The 24,282-nt window shown below is 40.5% G+C and overlaps 1 protein-coding gene across 1 annotated transcript in view; it reads right to left on the minus strand.

Moving 5' to 3' along the window:
• PLD2 (phospholipase D2) overlaps positions 1-24,282 on the minus strand; it is a 159,340-nt gene that overhangs the window by 127,075 nt on the left and 7,983 nt on the right. Inside the window, exons 2-3 of the mRNA XM_053718329.1 lie at positions 23,150-23,265; positions 395-525 (exon numbers count right to left, since the gene is read on the minus strand). Coding sequence (XP_053574304.1) covers positions 395-525; positions 23,150-23,265 — 247 coding nt within the window. The remainder of the gene's footprint in view (positions 1-394; positions 526-23,149; positions 23,266-24,282) is intronic.

Genomic DNA, 24,282 nt, shown 5'->3' on the forward strand with positions numbered 1-24,282 from the left:
AGGTAAAATAGTAATAAATTAGGTGCATTGCTCATAAGAACATCTTTCATTCAGAAGTCACAGCTTTGTTGAATAGGAAAGGCTAGGAGCAGAGCTAAAAAAATAATACCGAGCGCTGTCATCAATCAATCAATGCACTGCTCCATATTTGACTGTTTTCTTCAAACAGCACTTAAACAGTGCAGCCTAAGAAGTGCTGCTTGAAAAGAACAGTCTGATGTGGAGCAGAGCGGAAAGGCGAGAGCGCTAACAGTTCCTGCATGTGTCCTGCTATTTCTGCAGACATGCTGCATTTTCTGCAATGACATCTCAGATCACAGCATGTTATGGCCTTGGGGCTCATTAGTGCTTGCATTAATATGGCATCTTGCTAACAGGTTCTATTTCATTTCACCTTTGAGCCGCTGGTGTAACGCTCAGTCTGACCTATTCGTGCAGTAACTGGAACACCCTTCAAGAAAACAGATCCCTGATGTTTCAGAGGCTTCAAATCATAGACGGTAAGGAAAGGAGAGGGTGTGGTATCTGTAAAGCCAAAAGTAGTAACTGTGATAAGGGAGATGAATTTCACACAAATCAATAAAATATATAATTTACATATAATTCAAATATAAGGCCAGTGATTAAACACTCTAAAAAAAAAAATTATTTAAAAAGGGGGAAAAAAAAAAAAGCTGAGCGAGAGCAGTTTAATATTAAAAAGTGACCGTAAACATTGCAATTCACAATGCCCTATGTACAGTATATAAATATCCACAAGTTTATTAAAAAAAAAAAAAAAAAAATATCTATAAAATGCACTATATTGTTTTGTAAATATTGTAATATGCAGAAAATATTGGGGGGGGGGGGGGGGGGGGGGGAAGACGACCAGAAAAAAAACCAGAAAACTGGAACCATCCAAAAAAAAAAAAAAAAGCCAAAAGTACCAGTTTTATGCTTTGAAAGGTGTAAACTGTTGTAACAAAATATATACAGTTGTCTGCATTTGGAATTTACATTTTAAACCAGGCATCTAAATGTTATTTAACCCCTTAATGACCGGACCATTTTTCAATTTTCTTACCCTTAATGACAATTTTTACATTTCTGCCGTGTTTGTATTTAGCTGTAATTTTCCTCTTACTCATTTACTGTACCCACACATATTATATACCGTTTTTCTCGCCATTAAATGGACTTTCTAAATATACCATTATTTTCATCATATCTCATCATTTACTATAAAAAAAAATATAAAATATGAGGAAAAAATAAAAAAAACCCACTTTTTCTAACTTTGACCCCCAAAATCTGTTACACATCTACAACCACTAAATAACACCCATTCTAAATAGTTTCTAAATTTTGTCCCGAGTTTAGAAATACCCAATGTTTACATGTTCTTTGCTTTTTTTGCAAGTTATAGGGCAAAAAATACAAGTAGCACTTTGCTATTTCCAAACCACTTTTTTTTTAAATTAGCGCTAGTTACATTGGAACACTGATATCTTTCAGGAATCCCAGAATATCCCTTGACATGTATATATTTTTATTTAGAAGACATCCCAAAGTATTGATCTAGGCCCATTTTGGTATATTTCATGCCCCCATTTCACCGCCAAATGCGATCAAATAAAAAAAAATTGTTGACTTTTTCCCAATTTTTTTCACAAACTTTAGGTTTCTCGCTGAATTTATTTACAAACAACTTGTGCAATTATGGCATAAATGGTTGTAAATACTTCTCTGGGATCCCCTTTGTTCAGAAATAGCAGACATATATGGCTTTGGCGTTGCTTTTTGGTAATTAGAAGGCCGCTATATGCCGCTGCACGCCACATGTGTATTATGCCCAGCAGTGAAGGGGTTAATTAGGGAGCTTGTAGGGAGCTTTTAGGTTTAATTTTAGTTTTAGTGTAGTGTAGTAGACAACCCAAATTATTGATCTAGGCCCATTTTGGTATATTTCATGCCACCATTTCACCGCCAAATACGATCAAATAAAAAAAAACTGTTACATTTTTCACAATTTTAGGTTTCTCACTGAAATTATTTACAAACAGCTTGTGCAATTATGGCACACATGGTTGTAAATGCTTCTATGGGATCCCCTTTGTTCAGAAATAGCAGATATATATGGCTTTGGCGTTGCTTTTTGGTAATAATAAGGCCGTTAATTGCTGCTGCGCACCACACTTATAATATGCCCAGCAGTTAAGGGGTTAATTAGGTAGCTTGTAGGGTTAATTTTTAGCTTTAGTGTAGAGATCAGCCTCCCACCCGACACATCCCACCCCCTGATCCCCCCCAAACAGCTCAAGTCCCTCCCCCACCTCACAATTGTCACCGCCATCTTAAGTACTGGCAGAAAGTCTGCCAGTACTGAAATAAAAATATTTTTTTTCATACAGTCTGCAGTGATGGATCCCCCCTTACCCTACAACCTCCCTGATTCCCCCCCATACATCTCTCTAACCCTCCCCCTCTACCTATTTGCCGCCATCTTGGGTACTGGCAGCTGTTTACCAGTACCCAATTTGCCCCACAAAATAGTTTTTTTTTACTTTGTTATTTAAAACCTTTGTTTTCTGTAGTGTAGCTGCCCCCCCTAAATAATCTACTTCCCTCCCCCTCCCAGATCCCTTACTAAGCAACATAGATCCCCCTGCATCTGCCTCTGTCTTTATTTTATTTTTTCACTTGCGGGCATATTTTGCGTGCGCGCGCATGAGCGCGCACCCGCCGCCCGCCCCCCTCGCCCCCAATCGCCGCAACGGCCGAAAATTCATTGCTACACTAGGATTGGAGATATAAAGAGCTTAAAACATACTGTGCTCTTACAAGATGCTCGCTGCCACCAACGAATATGTGACTTATCATTGCCGATGCAGAGAGAGCCACAGAGTGGCCCTTTCTGAATCGGTGTGTAAAATAAGGGATTGCAGTGATGCCTCAATATTGAGGCATCACTACAATCCCTTGGAAGCAGCTGGAAGCGATCATGATCGCTTCCAGCACTTCTAACAACAGAGGACGTACCAGGTACGTCAATTGTCATTAAGGGGAGTTTTTTCCATGACGTACCTGGTAAGTCCTCTGTCATTAAGGGGTTAAAAGGGACAGTGATTAGTCATTATTCAGATAGGACTTTTAATTTTAATCAACTTTTCAATATACTTTTATCATCAAATTTGCTTTGTTATCTTGGCATTCTTAGTTGAAACTAAACCTAGGTAGACTCATATGCAAATGTCTAAGCCCTTGAAGACCACCTCTTGTCACATGCTTTTTTAATTGCTTTTCACAACAAGAGACTGACAGTTCATGTGGGCCATATAGATAACAGTGTGTCCACGACCGGGGAGTTATTTAAGATTTAGGACAGCACAGTACTTAATGCAAGTCAATAGATAATAATCACAGTAATGTGATGAGGGGGCCGTCAGAAGATGTTTAGATACAAGGTAATCACAGAGGTAAAAAGTAGGGACAGTCAAGGGAATTTTAATGCATTTTGACCACTTAAGAGCATTATTTCATGTGTTTCATATAGATAACATTGAGCTCATGAACGTGAAGTGACCTAGGATTGAGCACTGATTGGCTAAAATGCAAGTCTGTCAAAAGAACTGAAATAAAGGGACAGTCAGCAGAAGCTTAGATACAAGGTAATTACAGAGGTAAAACGTGTTATTATAATTGTGTTGGTTATGCAAAACTGGGGAATGGGTAATAAAGGGATTATCTATCTTTTAAAACAATAACAATTCTATTGTAGACTGTCCCTTTAATTTACGAGTGCATCAACATTTTGTAAAAAAAAAAAAAAAAGTCTAGTCACTTTAAAAAGGGATAGTACTCTTTAAAATAATTGTAAAAAACTTAAGTGAATCAACTACATAGAATAACCTAGAATCTGATTAAAGTGACATGAAACCCAAACATGTTCTTTTACCATTCAGAAAATACAAATTTTAAACAACTTTTCAATTTACTTCTCATCTAATTTGCTTTGTTCTGTTGGTATTCTTTGTTGAAAAGCATACCTAGGTAGGCTTGTGAGCTGGGAGCTAGTTGCGGATTGGTGGCTACACATAGACTGTTGTTATTGGCTTACTGATGTGTTCAACTAGCTCTCTGTAGTGCATTGCTTCTTCAAGGATAACAATAGAATGAAGCAAAACTGATGATAGATGTAAACTGAAATGTTTTTTTTACAAATGTATGCTCCATCTGAATAACGATAGTGGGTTTCATGTCCCTTTAAGTCAGAGAGGGTGTTACATTTGAAATCTTCAAGGGTGTTTTTAAAAAATAAAAAATATAAATTATATAGAATTTTAGCAATTTACTTCTATTACCAAAAATGCTTCTAGCAAAAGTCATTTCTATTTCAGCTGCATATGGGCATATGCTACATATGACTACAGCATCAGGGTTCAAACACCATGCCTGTTTAGAGGTGTATTGGTGGTGGTGTGTATTGCATTAATATAGACTTAAAGGGACACTGAACCCAAATTTTTTCTTTCATGATTCAGATAGAGCATGCAGTTTTAAGTAACTTTCTAATTTACTCCTACTATCAAATTTTCTTCGTTCTCTTGCTATCTTTATTTGGAAAAAGACATCTAAGCTTTTTTCTTGGTTCAGATCTCTGGACAGTACTTTTTTTTTATTGGTGGATGAACTTATCCACCAATCAGCAAGGACAACCCAGGTTGTTCACCAAAAATGGGCCGGCATCTAAACTTACATTCTTGCATTTCAAATAAAGATACCAAGAGAATGAAGAAAATTTGATAATAGGAGTAAATTAGAAAGTTGCTTAAAATTTCATGCTCTGACTCACGAAAGAAAAAAATTGGGTTCAGTGTTCCGTTAATATATCAATTGCAAATACCCCAGAATGACAAAAGCTGTTAAAACTATGAAACCCGCATGTAGAAAAAGTTTTGAGCTGTCACAGCCTTCATGGGTATTGACCCCAGAACTGCGGCCTTGTATTGCTGTGTGTTACCTCCGAGTTAAATGTAAGCCTATCTAAGAATAGGAATTTATTTTCTATAGGCTCCCTCAGAATTAACCATCCTCAAAAGGGAAAAGGAAATTGTTTGTGAAAGTAGTCACTGCCACTTGAAGAAAAAAAAAGATTCCTTAAAGCTCTACAAAATAAGCTTATAAAAAAAAAAAAAAAAAAAAGAAAAATCTTTTAAACCTCAGGAAACTAAGAAAATTAAAATCCTGTAGTGGCCATTTTCTAGGAAATAATTTGTGAAATGGCCTCAGGATAGGAAAAGCATATAGAGAATTAGCAAATTGCATGATAGTTGAACATTTTGAACCTACATCTGCAGAACTGTAGCGCCAAAGCTACAGGTAAGCTCACATCTTAAAGGGCCATAATACCCAAATGTTGAAATACTTGAAAGTGATTCAGCCAAAGCTGACTATAAAATATCACCTGAACATCTCTATGTAAAAAAGATAGATATTTCCCTCAAAATGTCCTAAGTATTTACACCCCACTGCAAAGGACTTTAAGCAGCAAATCAGTATGTCTGTCCTGGGTCAGGCAAGGGAGTGAGTTTCATGCACACTCATGTTATTTCCCTAATCAGTTTAACCCCTTAATGACCGGACCATTTTTCAATTTTCTTACCCTTAATGACAATGGCTATTTTTACATTTCTGCTGTGTTTGTGTTTAGCTGTAATTTTCCTCTTACTCATTTACTGTACCCACACATATTATATACCGTTTTTCTCGCCATTAAATGGACTTTCTAAAGATACCATTATTTTCATCATGTCTTATAATTTACTACAAAAAAAAATAATAAAATATGAGGAAAAAATGGAAAAAAACACACTTTTTCTAACTTTGCCCCCCAAAATCTGTTACACATCTACAATCACCAAAAAACACCCATGCTAAATAGTTTCTAAATTTTGTCCTGAGTTTAGAAATACCCAATGTTTACATGTTCTTTGCAAGTTATAGGGCCATAAATACAAGTAGCACTTCGCTATTTCCAAACCACTTTTTTTCAAAATTAGCGCTAGTTACATTGGAACCCTGATATCTGTCAGGAATACCTGAATATCCCTTGACATGTATATATTTTTTGTTAGAAGACAACCCAAAGTATTGATCTAGGCACATTTTGGTATATTTTATGCCACCATTTCACCGCCAAATGCGAGCAAATAAAAAATAAAAACTTTACATTTTTCACAATTTTAGGTTTCTCACTGAAATTATTTACAAACAGCTTGTGCTATTATGGCACAAATTGTTGTAAAAGCTTCTTTGGGATCCCCTTTGTTCAGAAATAGCAGACTTATATGGCTTTGGCACTGATTTTTGGTAATTAGAAGGCCGCTAAATGCTGCTGCGCACCACACGTAAATTATGCCCAGCAGTGAAGGGGTTAATTAGGTAGGTTGTAGGGAGCTTGCAGGGTTAATTTTAGCTTTAGGGTAGAGATCAGCCTCCCACCTGACACATCCCACCCCCTGATCCCTCCCAAACAGCTCTCTTCCCTCCCCCACCCCTCAAATGTCCCCGCCATCTTAAGTACTGGCAGAAAGTCTGCCAGTACTAAATAAAAAGGAGTTTTTTTTTTTTGTTTTTTTTTTTAAATAAAATATTTTAGCTGTGATGGACTCCTGCCTTAGCCCCAACCTCCATGATCCCCCCCCCCCCAGCTCTCTAACCCTCTCCCCTATCTAATTGCGGCCATCTTGGGTACTGGCAGCTGTCTGCCAGTACCCAATTTGCCCCAAAAACAAGTGTTTTTTGGTTATTTTGCTTTTTTTTATTTTTTTCTGTAGTGTAGCAGCCCCCCACAATCCCCCTATCCCCCTCCCCCTCCCAGATCCTTTTATATTATTTTAAAAAAAAATATTTCCCACCCCCTCTTCCCTCCTCATTGGTGTCAGTGTATCAGTGCCAGCTAATGCACACGCGCACGCGCGCCCCTGCACGCTCCCGGCACCCGGCGTGCACATTGCACTTCTAGGAACCGGATGCCGGGTAGCGATGGGCCGCCCACCCGCCTCCTTGTTACGCTCCCACCCACCAACGAACCGGCACCATCGCTACCGGTGCAGAGAGGGCCACAGAGTGGCTCTCTCTGCATCAGAGTCTTCTAAATGGTATTGCAGGATGCCTCCATATGGAGGCATCACTGCAATACCCTGAGAGCTGCTGGAAGCGATTGCGATCGCTTCCAGCACTCTCTTAGACAACTGACGTACCAGGTACGTCCATTGTCATTAACTGTTAGTTAATGCATGACGTACCTGGTACGTCAGCTGTCACTAAAGGGTTAAGGAAGTTTACTATGAAATCTCATGAGATCATAGTAAGAGTTCATGACCTCAGCACTGTTGATGCAGATTGACTGCAATTCATGGGGGGTTCTACCTGCAACTGGACAGTAACTAAAGTGTAAGTTTTAACACAGGACTTACCCTGATGAGCTGAGGAAATTGTTACATAGAGATGCTCAGGTGATATTTTCCTGTCAGCTTTTTACAGTTATACTGCATCAGTTTCAAGTGATTTAGCATAGGAGTATTATGTCCCTTTAACCAAGAATAAAAATCCTGATTCTCATACAAAATATTACCTACAGAAGACAAATCTGATGAGTCAGTCCTGAAGTTTAAAAACATCCTTAACTGAACTAAACAAATTCCGAATCAGTAACCAGATAACTCGACTGTGGGAAGATTACCAGAGGAAATTATGTGCTGAAGGAGGCTTAGCCATTATTCCTGCAGGAGTTTGATAGTGCAAGAAGTCTTGAATCCTAGAGCAAAACTTGTACAACCCCCTTGTACCCTGAAAACAAGGTAGAACAGAATCCTTTAGAGAAAATCTAAGCATTATTTAAAATAGAATGCATAAACAGATCCATAGAGAATTGCAAATATACACTTTACAAAATAAGAGATCAGTGGATCTACCTACTAAAAGGATATAGAAGTATAATAGTGAGGAAAACCAAATCACAAAATGCACAAATACAACAGTAAACAACTTTAAAACAACAAATATATTGGGACTTTAAGAGTTTAGTCCAAATAAATAAAAAGGAGGGAATAAATGTAAGCCATAAGCAAGACCCCCTTTGAAACACTATATTAAAATAGTTCGTCTAGGGGCGGAGCCAGCAGCTGAAGGAGCAAGACGTGCAGCATGGGAGCTCCTGAAACTGGAGAACATAAAATGCCATAATATATAAATGAAAGTGTCTCCCCAACAAAGTTTACATTTACTTAAAACTTGGATTGCAAGGCACTCTATTGATCACACAGCAACGAATGGACAGCTGCTATATTCAGTCGACCAGAAAGCCAGCTACTATGTAAGAATTAACTGAGCCGCCATCTTAGGGGTTTACTACATACAACTGCCTATCACGGTGTATTAGCATTCTCCCCATGGATTGGGACTTCTGCCTCATCTCATCCTCCCTCTCCCAAACTTGCTGAAAACACAAGGAAGAAGTCACTGTTGCCGCAAAACACTTCCAGACGTGCAATACCCTTACCACAGCCTTCCCTTCCAATATGGAAAGGTTCATAACAAGCATGCTGCGCAACCTAATGGCGACGCTTGATACTCTGTGAGCTGAGAGCAGTTACAGACCCGACTCAGATGCGGACAGCAACTAACAGCCTAGAGGCCTTAAACAGCACAGACCCACTGGATCCTCGGCGGCATCTGGGAGGGGAGGTGCAGAGAGTGATGACTGATACCACCGATCTCCAACATGATATGGGAAACCACTCTGACAAACCCTTGACTGAAAGCTTGGGGCAATTCTCTACAATTCCTCCGGCGACTGACCTACATTTTGTGCCGGACCTCTCGGGTACCTCCGAGTTTTTAAATCAGCCCACGATCTCATTCGTGGACGTTTTCCATTTTGCTGAGGGATCTGGTATCCTCTCACTCCGTACTTCTAGCCATCATGCAATCGCCACTCTGGGTCGTGGTGGCTACTAGACTATTTATGGGACGCTCCAAGACAACTTGGATCAATGTGGGGGACCCTGCATACTTTGGGAGAACTGGAGTGGGATAACTTTAGGATTGTTAGGAATATAGCTCTTCGCTAATTAATTTACTGGGTTTGTATTAATTAATGTTTGATCATATGCTCTATTTTCTTTCTCCCTTCGAGGAGTTAACCCTTTTGTATATATACCAGTTCATTGTGTGTTTTTGTTAATATGGTGGGCACTCATACAACTCTGTGCTTAGTCTATCTTTACTAAGACATGCGCCACTACCGCCCTCAGACCATTTCACAGGGGGCATTCCAATAGGTTTAGTTGCATTATAGTACAATGTTTTTCCTGCTCTGCAATTACTAGAGGGAAGATATATTTCGTGGGGGCCTCTGTTGTGCGCCATACCCTTATCTAGGGGTTCATAATGTAGGTCAAACACACCTTTATGAGACCTCATATCTGTATATTAACATCACTTTTAATCTCATGTAGCCCAAATGATACTATAGCATTCCTCCTGTTGTGGGACTTTAATAATGTTCTTAAGAAGCTACCTGCGGCCGAGACGGCCTAGTCCCCCCTGGGACCCTGCAATCAACTTGCTCTTGAAAGTAGAAATAAGCTACATATTGACTCCCACCAACTAGCCTAGTAACTACAGCAATACCTGCTAAGTGGCTGATGTAACTCGCATGTCTGAACTGGTCAAATACATGGCTCCTTTATTAGAGACTATGAGATGGCTTACATTTTACTAGTTGTTGTTAGTATGAGGACAGTAATCTCTAACAGGAGGGTCAACTTGCATAAGTTTGAAATATTTGACACTCCTAACGGGCATTCTTCTGTCTTCCACAGCTTTTGGCTTTGAGCATAATGTTTGTAAAATAATTGCATTCCTATCCCTTATAGAGCCTTACTGCTCATATATGCAAGCATTATAAAGAGCACCTCTACTTAGTCATTCTTTATCTTGTCATATCTAGGTTTATTTCTAGCCCATAGTTGCATTGTAGACACGGACAATCACCCCATTTTATTGTTTATCACACACTCTCACATATCTAGGTATAATATAGCCCAATGTTAATGTGCACTTGCCTCTAGATATTGCAGAATAATTCTAGGTGCCAATGTTTTGCTGTGATCCACCTCTTTTGTTTTGTCTCCTCTTCCAGACTAAATGGTTCAACTGTTATGTACCTTTATTGTTTGGAAGGGACTATATGATTTACCTTTGCAGTTGTAGTTCTTTAGATATACAGGCAGGATCCTTGTAAACACCTAGTGTGACTCTTGTGTTAACTGTGTATTATTTGATGCCTTTATTTCCATATGCTCTTCATCTGAGGTTGATTTCATATATTTTCAAGACTTATCCTTGTTGTTAATGTCATAAGCAGCCAAGTACTCTGAGATGATATCATTAGCTAAGCAACCTTATATTTATAGATATCCAATAATATTAGTCTACATGCTAGGCTCATAAGTGCTATTAGTATGATAGTCAAATCTGTTAATTAGCTCATATATATATTCAACAGTTTGTTTGTTTAGTTTGGTATGTGGTTTAGAGTTTTGAATATCTAATAACATTTGCTGCCATATTTAGCTACATCTAGGTACAATTCACATATACAAGCTGAGGGATTATACATACTATCTTTTGCAAGACATATGTAACTAGCAAACACCGTCTTTAAATAGAAGGGTACCACTAGTCCATGACATGTGTAGAGGGGCCTCAATGTTTATAACCTTAATCTCTATGCTCAAAAGTTCAGAGGCCCAAGAGTATCTGCCAGCCTGCCATCCTAACTGGCTCCGCCCTCCCCCCTCATTTTGAGCGGCTCTCGCCCGCTGCCTTCCCTCTCCCCAAAACCCATGAAGCCAACCCCCGCCTTGCCTCTATATTTTTCTAATAACCACTCTAATATATGTTTTCCTGGTGCAACGCGGGGATCATCTTTAACTTTCATATTATACAAAAAAATAAAAAACTGAAGTCTCAGTTTAGATAGTCCAAATTCCTTGCTAATACTTTAAATAAAGGGGCTAGAAGGGTACCGTTTATTTATTTATTATTTACTGCCTAGTCAACCTTATTGCTCTTCCATGTCTCTAGCCATTTGAGCTTCATTACCCGGATAATAAGTTAGTCTATAGATATGATATATAGACTTATACATATAAACTTGGGGACATACAGTAGCCAGATTGCAAGGAATACACTTGTAAAAAGTAAAAAATAAATAAATCTGTGGAGATATACATAAATATAAACAGTAGACTAAAAAAAGATAGACTACACAAAGTCTCTTAAACTTGTTGAAAAATCCATGCAGACCCCTTGAGAGGAACCCACTGAGGGAGGACAAATTAACGGGAACAGCAGAGGTACTCATATGGGGGTGTAACACAGAATATAAACTGAAACGGCAAAGCTGAGCTGCAGCAAAGCATACATTTATTTGGTGGTGAAATTTTTTTTTTTTATCTGTACACCTCTCTTCTAATAGGGCTGACTGAACCAGAAGGGAATGTTCGAGAATGCTCCACAAGGTAAAAATCAGGTGATTAAACAGAATATATCTGTACCCGTAAAGTGAAGGCATTTAAGTAAAAAACTCGGTAGCTATTCAAAAAGGCTCCAAATATTTCGTTATTTTGGACAATTATGCAGAAAAAAAAAAAATCCTCTAAATAAAATGACAACTTTTTACTTGCTAGCACAACACACTAAACACTGCACTAGAGAAAAGCACCCCCACATTTCTGATGTAGAGCATCTTACTCCCTCAACACTCACGACCGGAGCCTTAAACAGCATGCATGCATCAGAACAAGGGCAGCTTCCAGCGAAGCGCACATACAATGGTGGGAAACTCATTAACGCTGAACTGTGCTAGAGCATACTTTCCAAGGCTGCAAAAACAATCGATAGAGAAGCACGTTACAGCCAACACTGTTGGAGGTGTAACCGTAATGGCCACACTAAAAATAATGGACCAGCTAAGTAAAAACTCTTTACAAGTAAGAATTGCACTAAATACAGCTAACTATAACTTTAAAAAGACCATGCAAATAAAGGCACTATCATAAAGGGAAATCCCCATTCCAAAAAGAACCTTCAGCACCTCAAATCTTCACCTACTCCTGGAGAGGCAAAGAATAGACTGGGATATCAGAGAGGTGATAGAGATTAAAAGCTTGTGAAGTTTTGGGTTTCTTTGCATCCTCCTGGTGGCTAGGAATTGAATTGCCAGGAGTAATGGCTCAGATTCTCACCACCTTATGTAAGGAGCGCTAGCGAGAGCGATTTTTGTGGTTTGCGGGTTGACCTGTTGGACTGTATGGCTGTTTAATCCCTAATCTTTCTGCCATGTTACAAACAGCATTGTACGTGAAATCAAGTGACTGACTCCCTTCACCCCCCCCCCCCCCCCATGTTGCATCATTGGTATATAAAGGCTTCGCAGGAGGTATTAGAGGGAAGGCTAGACCAATGCTGGAGTTTTATTTCACAGCTGCAATGCCTGTAAAGAATCCAGACACTAGGCTAAAACCTTTAGGAGGCGGCCAGCCGGGGAAAAAGACAACACCCATTGGTGTCTTGGAGGCTCCCTCATGCCTGGATGTGTTGATCCCTAACTTAAGAATTGGAATTTTTAGTATACGTGGCAGTTTCAACCAGTAAAGGCAGCAATTTCAAATTACAAAAGAAAAAAGAAAAATTAGCTATTTGTAAGCAATTTAATAAACTCCAGCATGAAAAATAAATAACTGGGAACAAAACATGAAAGGAGAGAACATTTTTCAGAACACTGGTTCTTTAAGGCCTGTGTACCTGGAAAGGCTGAACCAGTGGCGTAGCGTGGGGGCGGCCACAGGGGCGGCTGCCCCGGGCGCATAATTCTGAGGGGCGCTTCCAGACTCAACTTAGCAAAGGGAAGAAGGGAGGCTAAAAAATCTGACAGGTGCCCAACTCTGTTCTGCGACCCGTCAGGAATGTGGTGATGTCACGGTCGCACATTCCGTCGGGTTGCAGATTTTGATGTCTCGAGAGACTGAGGAATTTGAAGTGACTGAAGTGTGAACTGAAGTGTTATCCAGACCATTACCTGCTACATCACTTTGTCCATCCCATTCCTAGCGCGCAGGTCAGGAGGGAAGAAGAAGAAGAGCAGCAGAGTCAGAATGTCAAGGGCGCCGCGACTAAGGTAAGGTATCAGGACCAGACTTACTTATTGCTCTGCTTTTGCCTGATACTAGCAACGCGCAAAATACAGCTTAATTATGGTTATATTATTACCCAACAAGTAAGTTCCCTTCCAACAAAGGACCCAGAGCGAGCTAGAATGCCATGCATTGCCTGGGGCACTTTTTAAGGATCTCTAAGCAGAGGGAGGGGGAGGAATCCTTAAAGATTGCAATAAATCTCTTTCAAATCCACCTACCCGTGGCACTGGTGGCAGCATGGCTGGGCTCTGCCTTTCTGTTAACCCCAGTTACCTAGTTAGTGGGAATGTGGGATGGTGGGGTGATCAGAGACCATACTTTCATGTTTGACCGGTTTACAACTTACGCCATCTTGTCCTTGCACAAAAAAAAAAAAAGTATATTTGTGACAAAAATGAGACCTTGTTTCCTGTATTTGATTTTTCCCCTCCATGATCTTCCCAGGGCAGAAGTAGATTTAGGGATTTTTGTGCTGTCTGGCACCAGGATTGTGCTGCTCACCAGGCATTTCACTGTGTTTGTCTCCTATCATAGGAGTCCTATGAATTCACCATCTTGAATCTATTTCTTGCTGGACTCCTGAGGTGTGGACCGATTTTTAGGGTGTGGGTGCTCATTGCCTTTTTTATATACATTAAACCCACCCTTACTGCATTTAAAGTAAAAAAAATAACTATAATTTGTGTTGGTAAATAAATTTAACAGCACCCCCTAAATACCATACACCCTCCTCCCATATATGTATGTAATGCTGGGTTGTCTGTCCCATGCCCCTTTTATATTGATTACTTACAATTGTTATATTTATTAAGGTAGAATATATACCCCACTTTTATATGTCATTGGCACCAAAAAGACAGTCTGCCCAACAGGGACAACCTTATGTAACAGCTGCCAACCTGTGTGTCCCCTTTTCCTCTTTTTAACGACTTACCAAAAACCTATTGCACCACATATACAATATGGGGTGCTGCAATGTGGGGGTGGGTGCACCCTGTGGTCTGCAGTATTTGTACCATGAAGTTTCACAGATCAGGGCATCACCACCAGATGGGGGTTAAGGGGGGCTTTCCCCATGTGTAAAACTAGAATAAATCTTCAAATGTAATTTTGTATATATTTGCCCAGCTCTGGAGAGCTGCAGGCTCCTAGATTCAAAGCAAATTTGCCAATCCCATTCCCTACTGTACTGGTGGAAGAGACTCCGTCACTGCTAATGGGTTGGGGGGGGGGGCGCAATACTTGCCTTGCCCTGGGCGCTGACAACCCACGCTACGCCACTGGGCTGAACAGACATCTTTGTAAATAAAGCAGTGTGCGACACACCCTACAAGCATTTGTTTTTCAGCATAGGAACTTGTGGGGGTTTTTTAAATCAATTTAGTTTTTTGTATTTTCAAAACCATATCTCTTACACGCAGCTATAAAAACCTTCAAGTCCCTGTAAGTCAGTACAGAGTTGTTGACTGTACACGTTTGTTTTCAGTCAGCAGTTTACGGTTATTTTTCTAACAGAATCTGACGGGTTCCTATTATTTTCCTGTTTGCATTCATGTGATTCAGTGGTAACCTCATACTATCTCAGCATCCTGTGGGGTTTCATAGCTGCCAGAAGCCCTACTGCTAAATACAGCAAATAGGTTCTAGGAAATGAGTCTTAGCCAATGTAACTAATGCTTTGCACCTTTATTTTTTAAAATCATTACTTCAAAATAACTCTGGAACAAAAGGTCATCATTTCACATTGGACGTAATAAAGTCAGACATTTGCAAAAGCCATAATGTACAACATGGTAAGGCTACACCGAATATCTGTTAATTGTATATAACACACTCAAGTACACTAAAAGAATAAGTGCAAAGCTATGATGAGAAAGCTCCCATTTTTTTTCTCAAACAGATTTTTTTTGGTGCTCAATAAAACAATGTTCTCATCAGTTATGGAGGCTTGACCCTGTCCACCAATCAGCTAACAAGTAAAGGAATGTATGCAAAGGGGATTTGGGGTAGGATTCTGTAAATAAAGGATTACAAATCATCATTACCACATAATGTCTCTCTGTTGCATAACGAAATTTTGTATATTAGAATTTGAAGCTGGTTTTGATGCTGTAAACCGGCTTCTCTATGTGCAGTAGGGCTGCAACAACTAAATTGGTAAGATTGGTCATAAAAATAGTTGTCAATGAATCTCATTATTGATTACTTGGTCTGTGATTAGTTGTTCAGCTGCACGGCACCAGCTGTTTCACTCCAATGAACTCCTGCACATGGTAAAGTATTGTACCAAAAAAAAAAAAAAAATGTATTTTTTTTTTTTTTCTATCCGATTAATCGGCTGTCTATAATCTGATTAATCTGATAAAAAAAAAAAAATAATAATAATAATTAATACCATTTTTTTGGACAATACCATGTGCAGGAGTCCATTAGAGAGAGGCAGCTGGTACCGCGCAACTGACCAATTAATCGATAATGAGATAAGTTTACTATTTTTATGATAAATCTTACTGATTAGTTGTTGCAGCCCTACTACGCAGAAAGCAGAAATTGGTTATGTGCTGATCAAGTCGAGCAAGGCTGAAATCTTACTATTGCTGTCTCTATCCTTGATATGCTTTAAAGGGACAGCCCAGCCAAAATTGGAATCCACATGGGCGCATTTCAGTTTTGAACAGGATAAAAAAAAAAAAAAATACACAAATTAGGAAAATGCTTCTAATAAAAGCTACAGCGGTTTCAAAAGTGTATTCAAATATGCACCGTGCACGAGCATTTTAAATATAGCACTTGCTCAGAGAGCCTAAGGTGCTTGTATCATCTGGTAATGACTAAGTTTGCTAATTTCTGACATGATACAAGACCCACTGGCGCTCTGAGCAGCTCTAGTATTTAAAAATGCTGGTGCACTGAGAATATCTAACTCTGCCTCACATGCACGTGCAGATAAAAATGTTAACACTAAAGTAGTGATGACTTTCACTAGAAGCATTTTTGCCCATTCATGTATATTGCAAATATGTTTCTATTCAAATATTTAATTTAGGTGCTGTTCAATTTTGACCGGAATGTCCCTTATACTTGCAGACTTTCTTTACACCAACATTGCGCCAGAGACTTTGCCCTCATCAGCTAGCGAACGAATGATCCACAATCAGCTGTGCACAAACATGCATTTCCTGACAATTTCAATATTATTTAAAAGAGTTTTAACTGAACATGCACAAACAAAACTTTAGAATGTTATGTCCCTTTGATGTATCACAAATTTACATTTTTTCCAGATATATTAATCTGGTTTCTAACAGAGAAAACTGTACAACCAATAAGATTGCAGCATTTAATGTTATTGCAGACAGGATATTAACCCAGCAAAGTTATTTTGATTCTCTTTTAAATCATTGTATCACTATTCTGCTTAAAGAGACATGAACCCCAACATTTTTTCGTTCATGATTCACATAGAAAATTAAAATTTTAAACAACTTTCTATTTTACTAATATAATCAGATTTTCTTAGTTCTCTTGGTATCTTTTGTTGAAAAGCGGGGAAGTAAGCTCAGGAGCATGCACGTGTCTGGAGCACTATGTTTTGCAAGAGCACTAGATTGCAGTACTACTAAAGGCTGTGACACACTGCAAGCGATGCGGCACGAGGCGAAGCAGCTGCTTTGCATCGCTTCTGAAGTTCAGATATTTCATCTGAGCGCTCAGCTACGAGACCTGACGCAGCAGAGTGCTCAGAGAAAAGGCAGGGCACACTGAGCGTGCACAGCCGCAACTACACGCTGCGCACCGCTCTGCTTGCAGTGTGTCACAGCCTTAACTCCTGCCAAGTAGTGCTTCAAACATCTACCAAGGTATCGCTTCACTAAAGAATACCATAGGAACAAAGAAAATTTGAAGCAAATTGGAAAAAAAAAAAAAAAAAACATAATTTATGCTTACCTGATAAATTCCTTTCTTCTGTTGTGTGATCAGTCCACGGGTCATCATTACTTCTGGGATATAACTCCTCCCCAACAGGAAATGCAAGAGGATTCACCCAGCAGAGCTGCATATAGCTCCTCCCCTCTACGTCAGTCCCAGTCATTCGACCAAGAATCAACGAGAAAGGAGTAACCAAGGGTGAAGTGGTGACTGGAGTATAATTTAAAAGATATTTACCTGCCTTAAAACAGGGCGGGCCGTGGACTGATCACACAACAGAAGAAAGGAATTTATCAGGTAAGCATAAATTATGTTTTCTTCTGTTATGTGTGATCAGTCCACGGGTCATCATTACTTCTGGGATACCAATACCAAAGCAAAAGTACACGGATGACGGGAGGGATAGGCAGGCTCATTATACAGAAGGAACCACTGCCTGAAGAACCTTTCTCCCAAAAATAGCCTCCGAAGAAGCAAAAGTGTCAAATTTGTAAAATTTGGAAAAAGTATGAAGCGAAGACCAAGTTGCAGCCTTGCAAATCTGTTCAACAGAGGCCTCATTCTTAAAGGCCCAAGTGGAAGCCACAGCTCTAGTGGAGTGAGCTGTAATTCTTTCAGGAGGCTGCTGTCCAGCAGTCTCATAGGCTAAACGTATTATGCTACGAAGCCAAAAAGAGAGAGAGGTAGCAGAAGCTTTTTGACCTCTCCTCTGTCCAGAGTAAACGACAAACAAGGAAGAAGTTTGGCGAAAATCTTTAGTTGCCTGCAAGTAGAACTTGAGGGCACGAACTACATCCAGATTGTGTAAAAGACGTTCCTTCTTTGAAGAAGGATTTGGACACAAGGATGGGACAACAATCTCTTGATTGATGTTCCTGTTAGTGACTACCTTAGGTAAGAACCCAGGTTTAGTACGCAGAACTACCTTGTCTGAGTGAAAAATCAGATAAGGGGAATCACAATGTAAGGCTGATAACTCAGAGACTCTTCGAGCCGAGGAAATAGCCATTAAAAACAGAACTTTCCAAGATAACATTTTTATATCAATGGAATGAAGGGGTTCAAACGGAACACCCTGTAAAACGTTAAGAACTAAGTTTAAACTCCATGGTGGAGCAACAGCTTTAAACACAGGCTTGATCCTAGCTAAAGCCTGACAAAAGGACTGGACGTCTGGATTTTCTGACAGACGTCTGTGTAACAAGATGGACAGAGCTGAAATCTGTCCCTTTAATGAACTAGCTGATAAACCCTTTTCTAAACCTTCTTGTAGAAAAGACAATATCCTAGCGATCCTAACCTTACTCCAGGAGTAACCTTTGGATTCGCACCAGTATAGGTATTTCCGCCATATTTTATGGTAAATCCTTCTGGTAACAGGCTTCCTAGCCTGAATCAGGGTATCAATAACCGACTCAGAAAAACCACGTTTTGATAAAATCAAGCGTTCAATTTCCAAGCAGTCAGCTTCAGAGAAGTTAGATTTTGATGTTTGAATGGACCCTGTATCAGAAGGTCCTGTCTTAGAGGTAGAGACCAAGGCGGACAGGATGACATGTCCACTAGATCTGCATACCAAGTCCTGCGTGGCCAAGCAGGTGCTATTAGAATTACTGATGCTCTCTCCTGTTTGATTTTGGCAATCAATCGAGGAAGCAGCGGGAAGGGTGGAAACACATAAGCCATCCTGAAGTTCCAAGGCGCTGTCAAAGCATCTATCAGAACTGCTCCCGGATCCCTGGATCTGGACCCGTAGCGAGGAAGTTTGGCGTTCTGGCGAGACGCCATGAGATCTATCTCTGGTTTGCCCCAACGTCGAAGTATTTGGGCAAAGACCTCCGGATGAAGTTCCCACTCCCCCGGATGAAGAGTCTGGCGACTCAAGAAATCCGCCTCCCAGTTCTCCACTCCCGGGATGTGGATTGCTGACAGGTGGCAAGAGTGAGACTCTGCCCAGCGAATTATCTTTGATACTTCCATCATTGCTAGGGAGCTTCTTGTCCCTCCCTGATGGTTGATGTAAGCTACAGTCGTGATGTTGTCCGACTGAAACCTGATGAACCCCCGAGTTATTAACTGGGGCCAAGCCAGAAGGGCATTGAGAACTGCTCTCAATTCCAGAATGTTTATTGGAAGGAGACTCTCCTCCTGATTCCATAGTCCCTGAGCCTTCAGAGAATTCCAGACAGCGCCCCAACCTAGTAGGCTGGCGTCTGTTGTTACAATTGTCCAGTCTGGCCTGCTGAATGGCATCCCCCTGGACAGGTGTGGCCGATGAAGCCACCATAGAAGAGAATTTCTGGTCTCTTGATTCAGATTCAGAGTAGGGGACAAATCTGAGTAATCCCCATTCCACTGACTTAGCATGCATAATTGCAGCGGTCTGAGGTGTAGGCGTGCAAAAGGTACTATGTCCATTGCCGCTACCATTAAGCCGATCACCTCCATGCATTGAGCTACTGACGGGTGTTGAATGGAATGAAGGACGCGGCATGCATTTTGAAGTTTTGTTAACCTGTCTTCTGTCAGGTAAATCTTCATTTCTACAGAATCTATAAGAGTCCCCAAGAATGGAACTCTTGTGAGAGGAAAGAGAGAACTCTTCTTTTCGTTCACTTTCCATCCATGCGACCTTAGAAATGCCAGAACTAACTCTGTATGAGACTTGGCAGTTTGAAAGCTTGAAGCTTGTATTAGAATGTCGTCTAGGTACGGAGCTACCGAAATCCCTCGCGGTCTTAGTACCGCTAGAAGGGCACCCAGAACCTTTGTGAAGATTCTTGGAGCCGTAGCCAATCCGAATGGAAGAGCTACAAACTGGTAGTGCCTGTCTAAGAAGGCAAACCTTAGATACCGGTGATGATCTTTGTGGATCGGTATGTGAAGGTAAGCATCCTTTAAATCCACTGTGGTCATGTACTGACCCTCTTGGATCATGGGTAAGATTGTCCGAATAGTTTCCATTTTGAACGATGGAACTCTTAGGAATTTGTTTAGAGTCTTTAAATCTAAGATTGGCCTGAAAGTTCCCTCTTTTTTGGGAACCACAAACAGGTTTGAGTAGAACCCTTGTCCTTGTTCCGACCACGGAACCGGATGGATCACTCCCATTGTTAACAGATCTTGTACGCAGCGTAGAAACGCTTCTTTCTTTATCTGGTTTGTTGACAACCTTGACAGATGAAATCTCCCTCTTGGGGGAGATAATTTGAAGTCTAGAAGGTATCCCTGAGATATGATCTCTAGTGCCCAGGGATCCTGAACATCTCTTGCCCAGGCCTGGGCGAAGAGAGAGAGTCTGCCCCCTACTAGATCCGGTCCCGGATCGGGGGCTCTCGGTTCATGCTGTCTTTGGGGCAGCAGCAGGTTTCCTGGCCTGCTTGCTTTTGTTCCAGGACTGGTTAGGCTTCCAGCCTTGCCTGTAACGAGCAACAGCTCCTTCCTGTTTTGGTGCAGTGGAGGTTGATGCTGCTCCTGTTTTGAAATTCCGAAAGGGACGAAAATTAGACTGTCTAGCCTTAGCTTTGGCCTTGTCTTGAGGTAGGGCGTGGCCCTTACCTCCCGTAATGTCAGCGATAATTTCTTTCAAACCGGGCCCGAATAAGGACTGCCCCTTGAAAGGTATATTAAGTAATTTGGACTTAGAAGTAACATCAGCTGACCAGGATTTTAGCCACAGTGCCCTGCGTGCCTGTATGGCGAATCCTGAGTTCTTAGCCGTAAGTTTGGTTAAATGTACTACGGCCTCCGAAATGAAAGAATTAGCTAGTTTAAGGACTCTAAGCCTGTCCGTAATGTCGTCTAGCGTAGAGGAACTAAGGTTCTCTTCAAGCGACTCAATCCAAAATGCTGCCGCAGCCGTAATCGGCGCGATACATGCAAGGGGTTGTAATATAAAACCTTGTTGAACAAACATTTTCTTAAGGTAACCCTCTAATTTTTTGTCCATTGGATCTGAGAAAGCACAGCTATCCTCCACCGGGATAGTGGTACGCTTAGCTAAAGTAGAAACTGCTCCCTCCACCTTGGGGACCGTTTGCCATAAGTCCCGAGTGGTGGCGTCTATTGGAAACATCTTTCTAAATATTGGAGGGGGTGAGAACGGCACACCGGGTCTATCCCACTCCTTAGTAACAATTTCAGTTAGTCTCTTAGGTATAGGAAAAACGTCAGTACTCGCCGGTACCGCAAAGTATTTATCCAACCTACACAGTTTCTCTGGTATTGCAACAGTGTTACAATCGTTGAGAGCTGCTAAGACCTCCCCTAGTAGTACACGGAGGTTCTCCAATTTAAATTTAAAATTTGAAATATCTGAGTCCAATCTGTTTGGATCAGAACCGTCACCCACAGAATGAAGCTCTCCGTCCTCATGCTCTGCGAGCTGTGACGCAGTATCAGACATGGCCCTAGCATTGTCAGCGCACTCTGTTCTCACCCCAGAGTGATCACGCTTGCCTCTTAGTTCAGGTAATTTAGACAAAACTTCAGTCATAACAGTAGCCATATCTTGTAATGTTATCTGTAATGGCCGCCCAGATGTACTAGGCGCCAAAATATCACGCACCTCCCGGGCGGGAGATGCAGGTACTGTCGCGTGAGGCGAGTTAGTCGGCATAACTCTCCCCTCGCTGTTTGGTGAAATTTGTTCACATTGTACAGATTGACTTTTATTTAAAGTAGCATCAATACAGTTAGTACATAAATTTCTATTGGGCTCCACCTTGGCATTGGAACAAATGACACAGATATCTTCCTCTGAGTCAGACATGTTTAACACACTAGCAAAAAAACTTACAACTTGGTTATAATCTTTTTTAGCAAAAAAACGCACTGTGCCTCAAAGAGGTACTAACGATTAAATGACAGTTGAAATAATGAACTGAAAAACAGTTATTGCATCAAACTTTAAAACAACACAACTTTAGCAAAGGTTTGTTCCCATTAGTAAAAAACAACACTAATTAAATTTGTACATAAGAAAACAAAACAACGTTTTTTATACACAGTCACTATAAGAATTCTCACAGCTCTGCTGAGAGAATTTACCTCCCTTCAAAGAAGTTTGAAGACCCCTGAGATCTGTCAGAGATGAACCGGATCATGCAGGAAATATAAAAGTAGCTGACTGGAATTTTTTGATGCGTAGCAAAGAGCGCCAAAAACGGCCCCTCCCTCTCCCACACAGCAGTGAAGAGAAACGAAACTGTCACAATTAAAGCAAAAAACTGCCAAGTGGAAAATAATGCCCAAATATTTATTCACACAGTACCTCAGCAATGTAAACGATTCTACATTCCAGCAAAAACGTTTAACATGAGAATAGTTATTAAAAGGATTAGTGACCTTTAACACAGTAGTTCCGGTGAAATACCATCCCCAGAATACTGAAGTGTATACATACATGTCATTTTAACGGTATGGCAGGCTTTTCTCATCAATTCCATTCAGAAAATAAAAACTGCCACATACCTCAATGCAGATTCATCTGCCCGCTGTCCCCTGATCTGAAGCCTTTACCTCCCTCAGATGGTCGAGAACAGCAATATGATCTTAACGACTCCGGTTAAAATCATAGTAAAAAATCTCTGTCAGATTCTTCCTCAAACTCTGCCAGAGAAGTAATAACACGCTCCGGTGCTATTTTAAAATAACAAACTTTTGATTGAAGTCATAAAAACTAAGTATAATCACCATAGTCCTCTCACACATCCTATCTAGTCGTTGGGTGCAAGAGAATGACTGGGACTGACGTAGAGGGGAGGAGCTATATGCAGCTCTGCTGGGTGAATCCTCTTGCATTTCCTGTTGGGGAGGAGTTATATCCCAGAAGTAATGATGACCCGTGGACTGATCACACATAACAGAAGAAAAATGTATTGAATGTTCTGACTGAATCGCAAAAGAAAATTTCTGCATTTCATATCCCTTTCAATTGCATTTAGAGAGTTTGGGATCAGGACTTTTACCATTATCCACAGTGTCATGGAAAGAATCCAGTTCATACAGTTCTATATCAAGTGCCGCAGAATCTGGGAGGAGACATCCATCAGGACTATCTGGGGTTTGCATAGTGAGAGAGGCCCTGAAAGGGAGAGATACACAGATATGGTGAGAAAAAAAAATTCTATTAAGCACTAACACAGCTCAAGTTAAATCAATCTATTACAAGTTGAAAGTAAAACGGTTTTGCTTCAATGAAAGCCTCAGGGGCGCTAACATCTGGAGGTTGGATAGTGTGGCCATGCTAGCTCAATATCCCCATAGACTTCTAAGGGGCACGCTACAAAACAATTTTCTGGCTTTCACTTGCACGCTATTTGGACTATGTGCTAAAACAAAGTGCGCTTGTTGTGTGTGCTCTCCACAGAAAATGTTGCGCATGTATCCATATGTTTACACATTAAACACATCATGTGGAGTTCATTTGGACAGATTGACTAATCCTGACATAGGTCCTTATATGTCAGTGTTAGAATGCTTGATCACTCCCCACGGTGATGTGGCATTTGTACTAACAAGCCTATCCTTATGAACGCCAGTTATCACTACAAATTTTTTGAGTTGACCCTTATAGTACACATTTAGCAACATACATACTTTCTATCGATATACGCTATCAATTTGTTATCAATTGATGATAAATATTATGTTCACACGGACATTTCACTTTAGGTCACTCTTAGGTTTTTGAGTTCTGTTTAAATATTGACCCCTTAACCCACTTTTTAACCACTAATCCGTTCTGGTCATGACCTGTAACACTCGTATTGTTATGTATTGGAACCATAGTCATTACTCTTACAGCTGAGACAGTTGCTTACAAATTTATTTTTTTAATCCTTAGATATCAAGGTTGGATTTCACATAGTTTTTTTCACACACACTGGTGTAGGGTCAAGGGTATTTTATTGGCCAACACAGCTGTCTATCAGACCGTTTCCATGTCAGTTCATAGACACGGAAGAGAGTAATTGTGTAGCTAGGGATTGGATGGCCACATAATTTGGCTTTGACGTTCTTCTGATCTATTGATAAAGCGCCTCCGGCCTCACCCCCATCTGGCCTCTTCTCCTCACGGATTGGCTCCTAGTGTACACAC

Source organism: Bombina bombina, chromosome 6 (genome assembly GCF_027579735.1).
Source record: "Bombina bombina isolate aBomBom1 chromosome 6, aBomBom1.pri, whole genome shotgun sequence".
Lineage (NCBI taxonomy): Eukaryota > Metazoa > Chordata > Amphibia > Anura > Bombinatoridae > Bombina > Bombina bombina.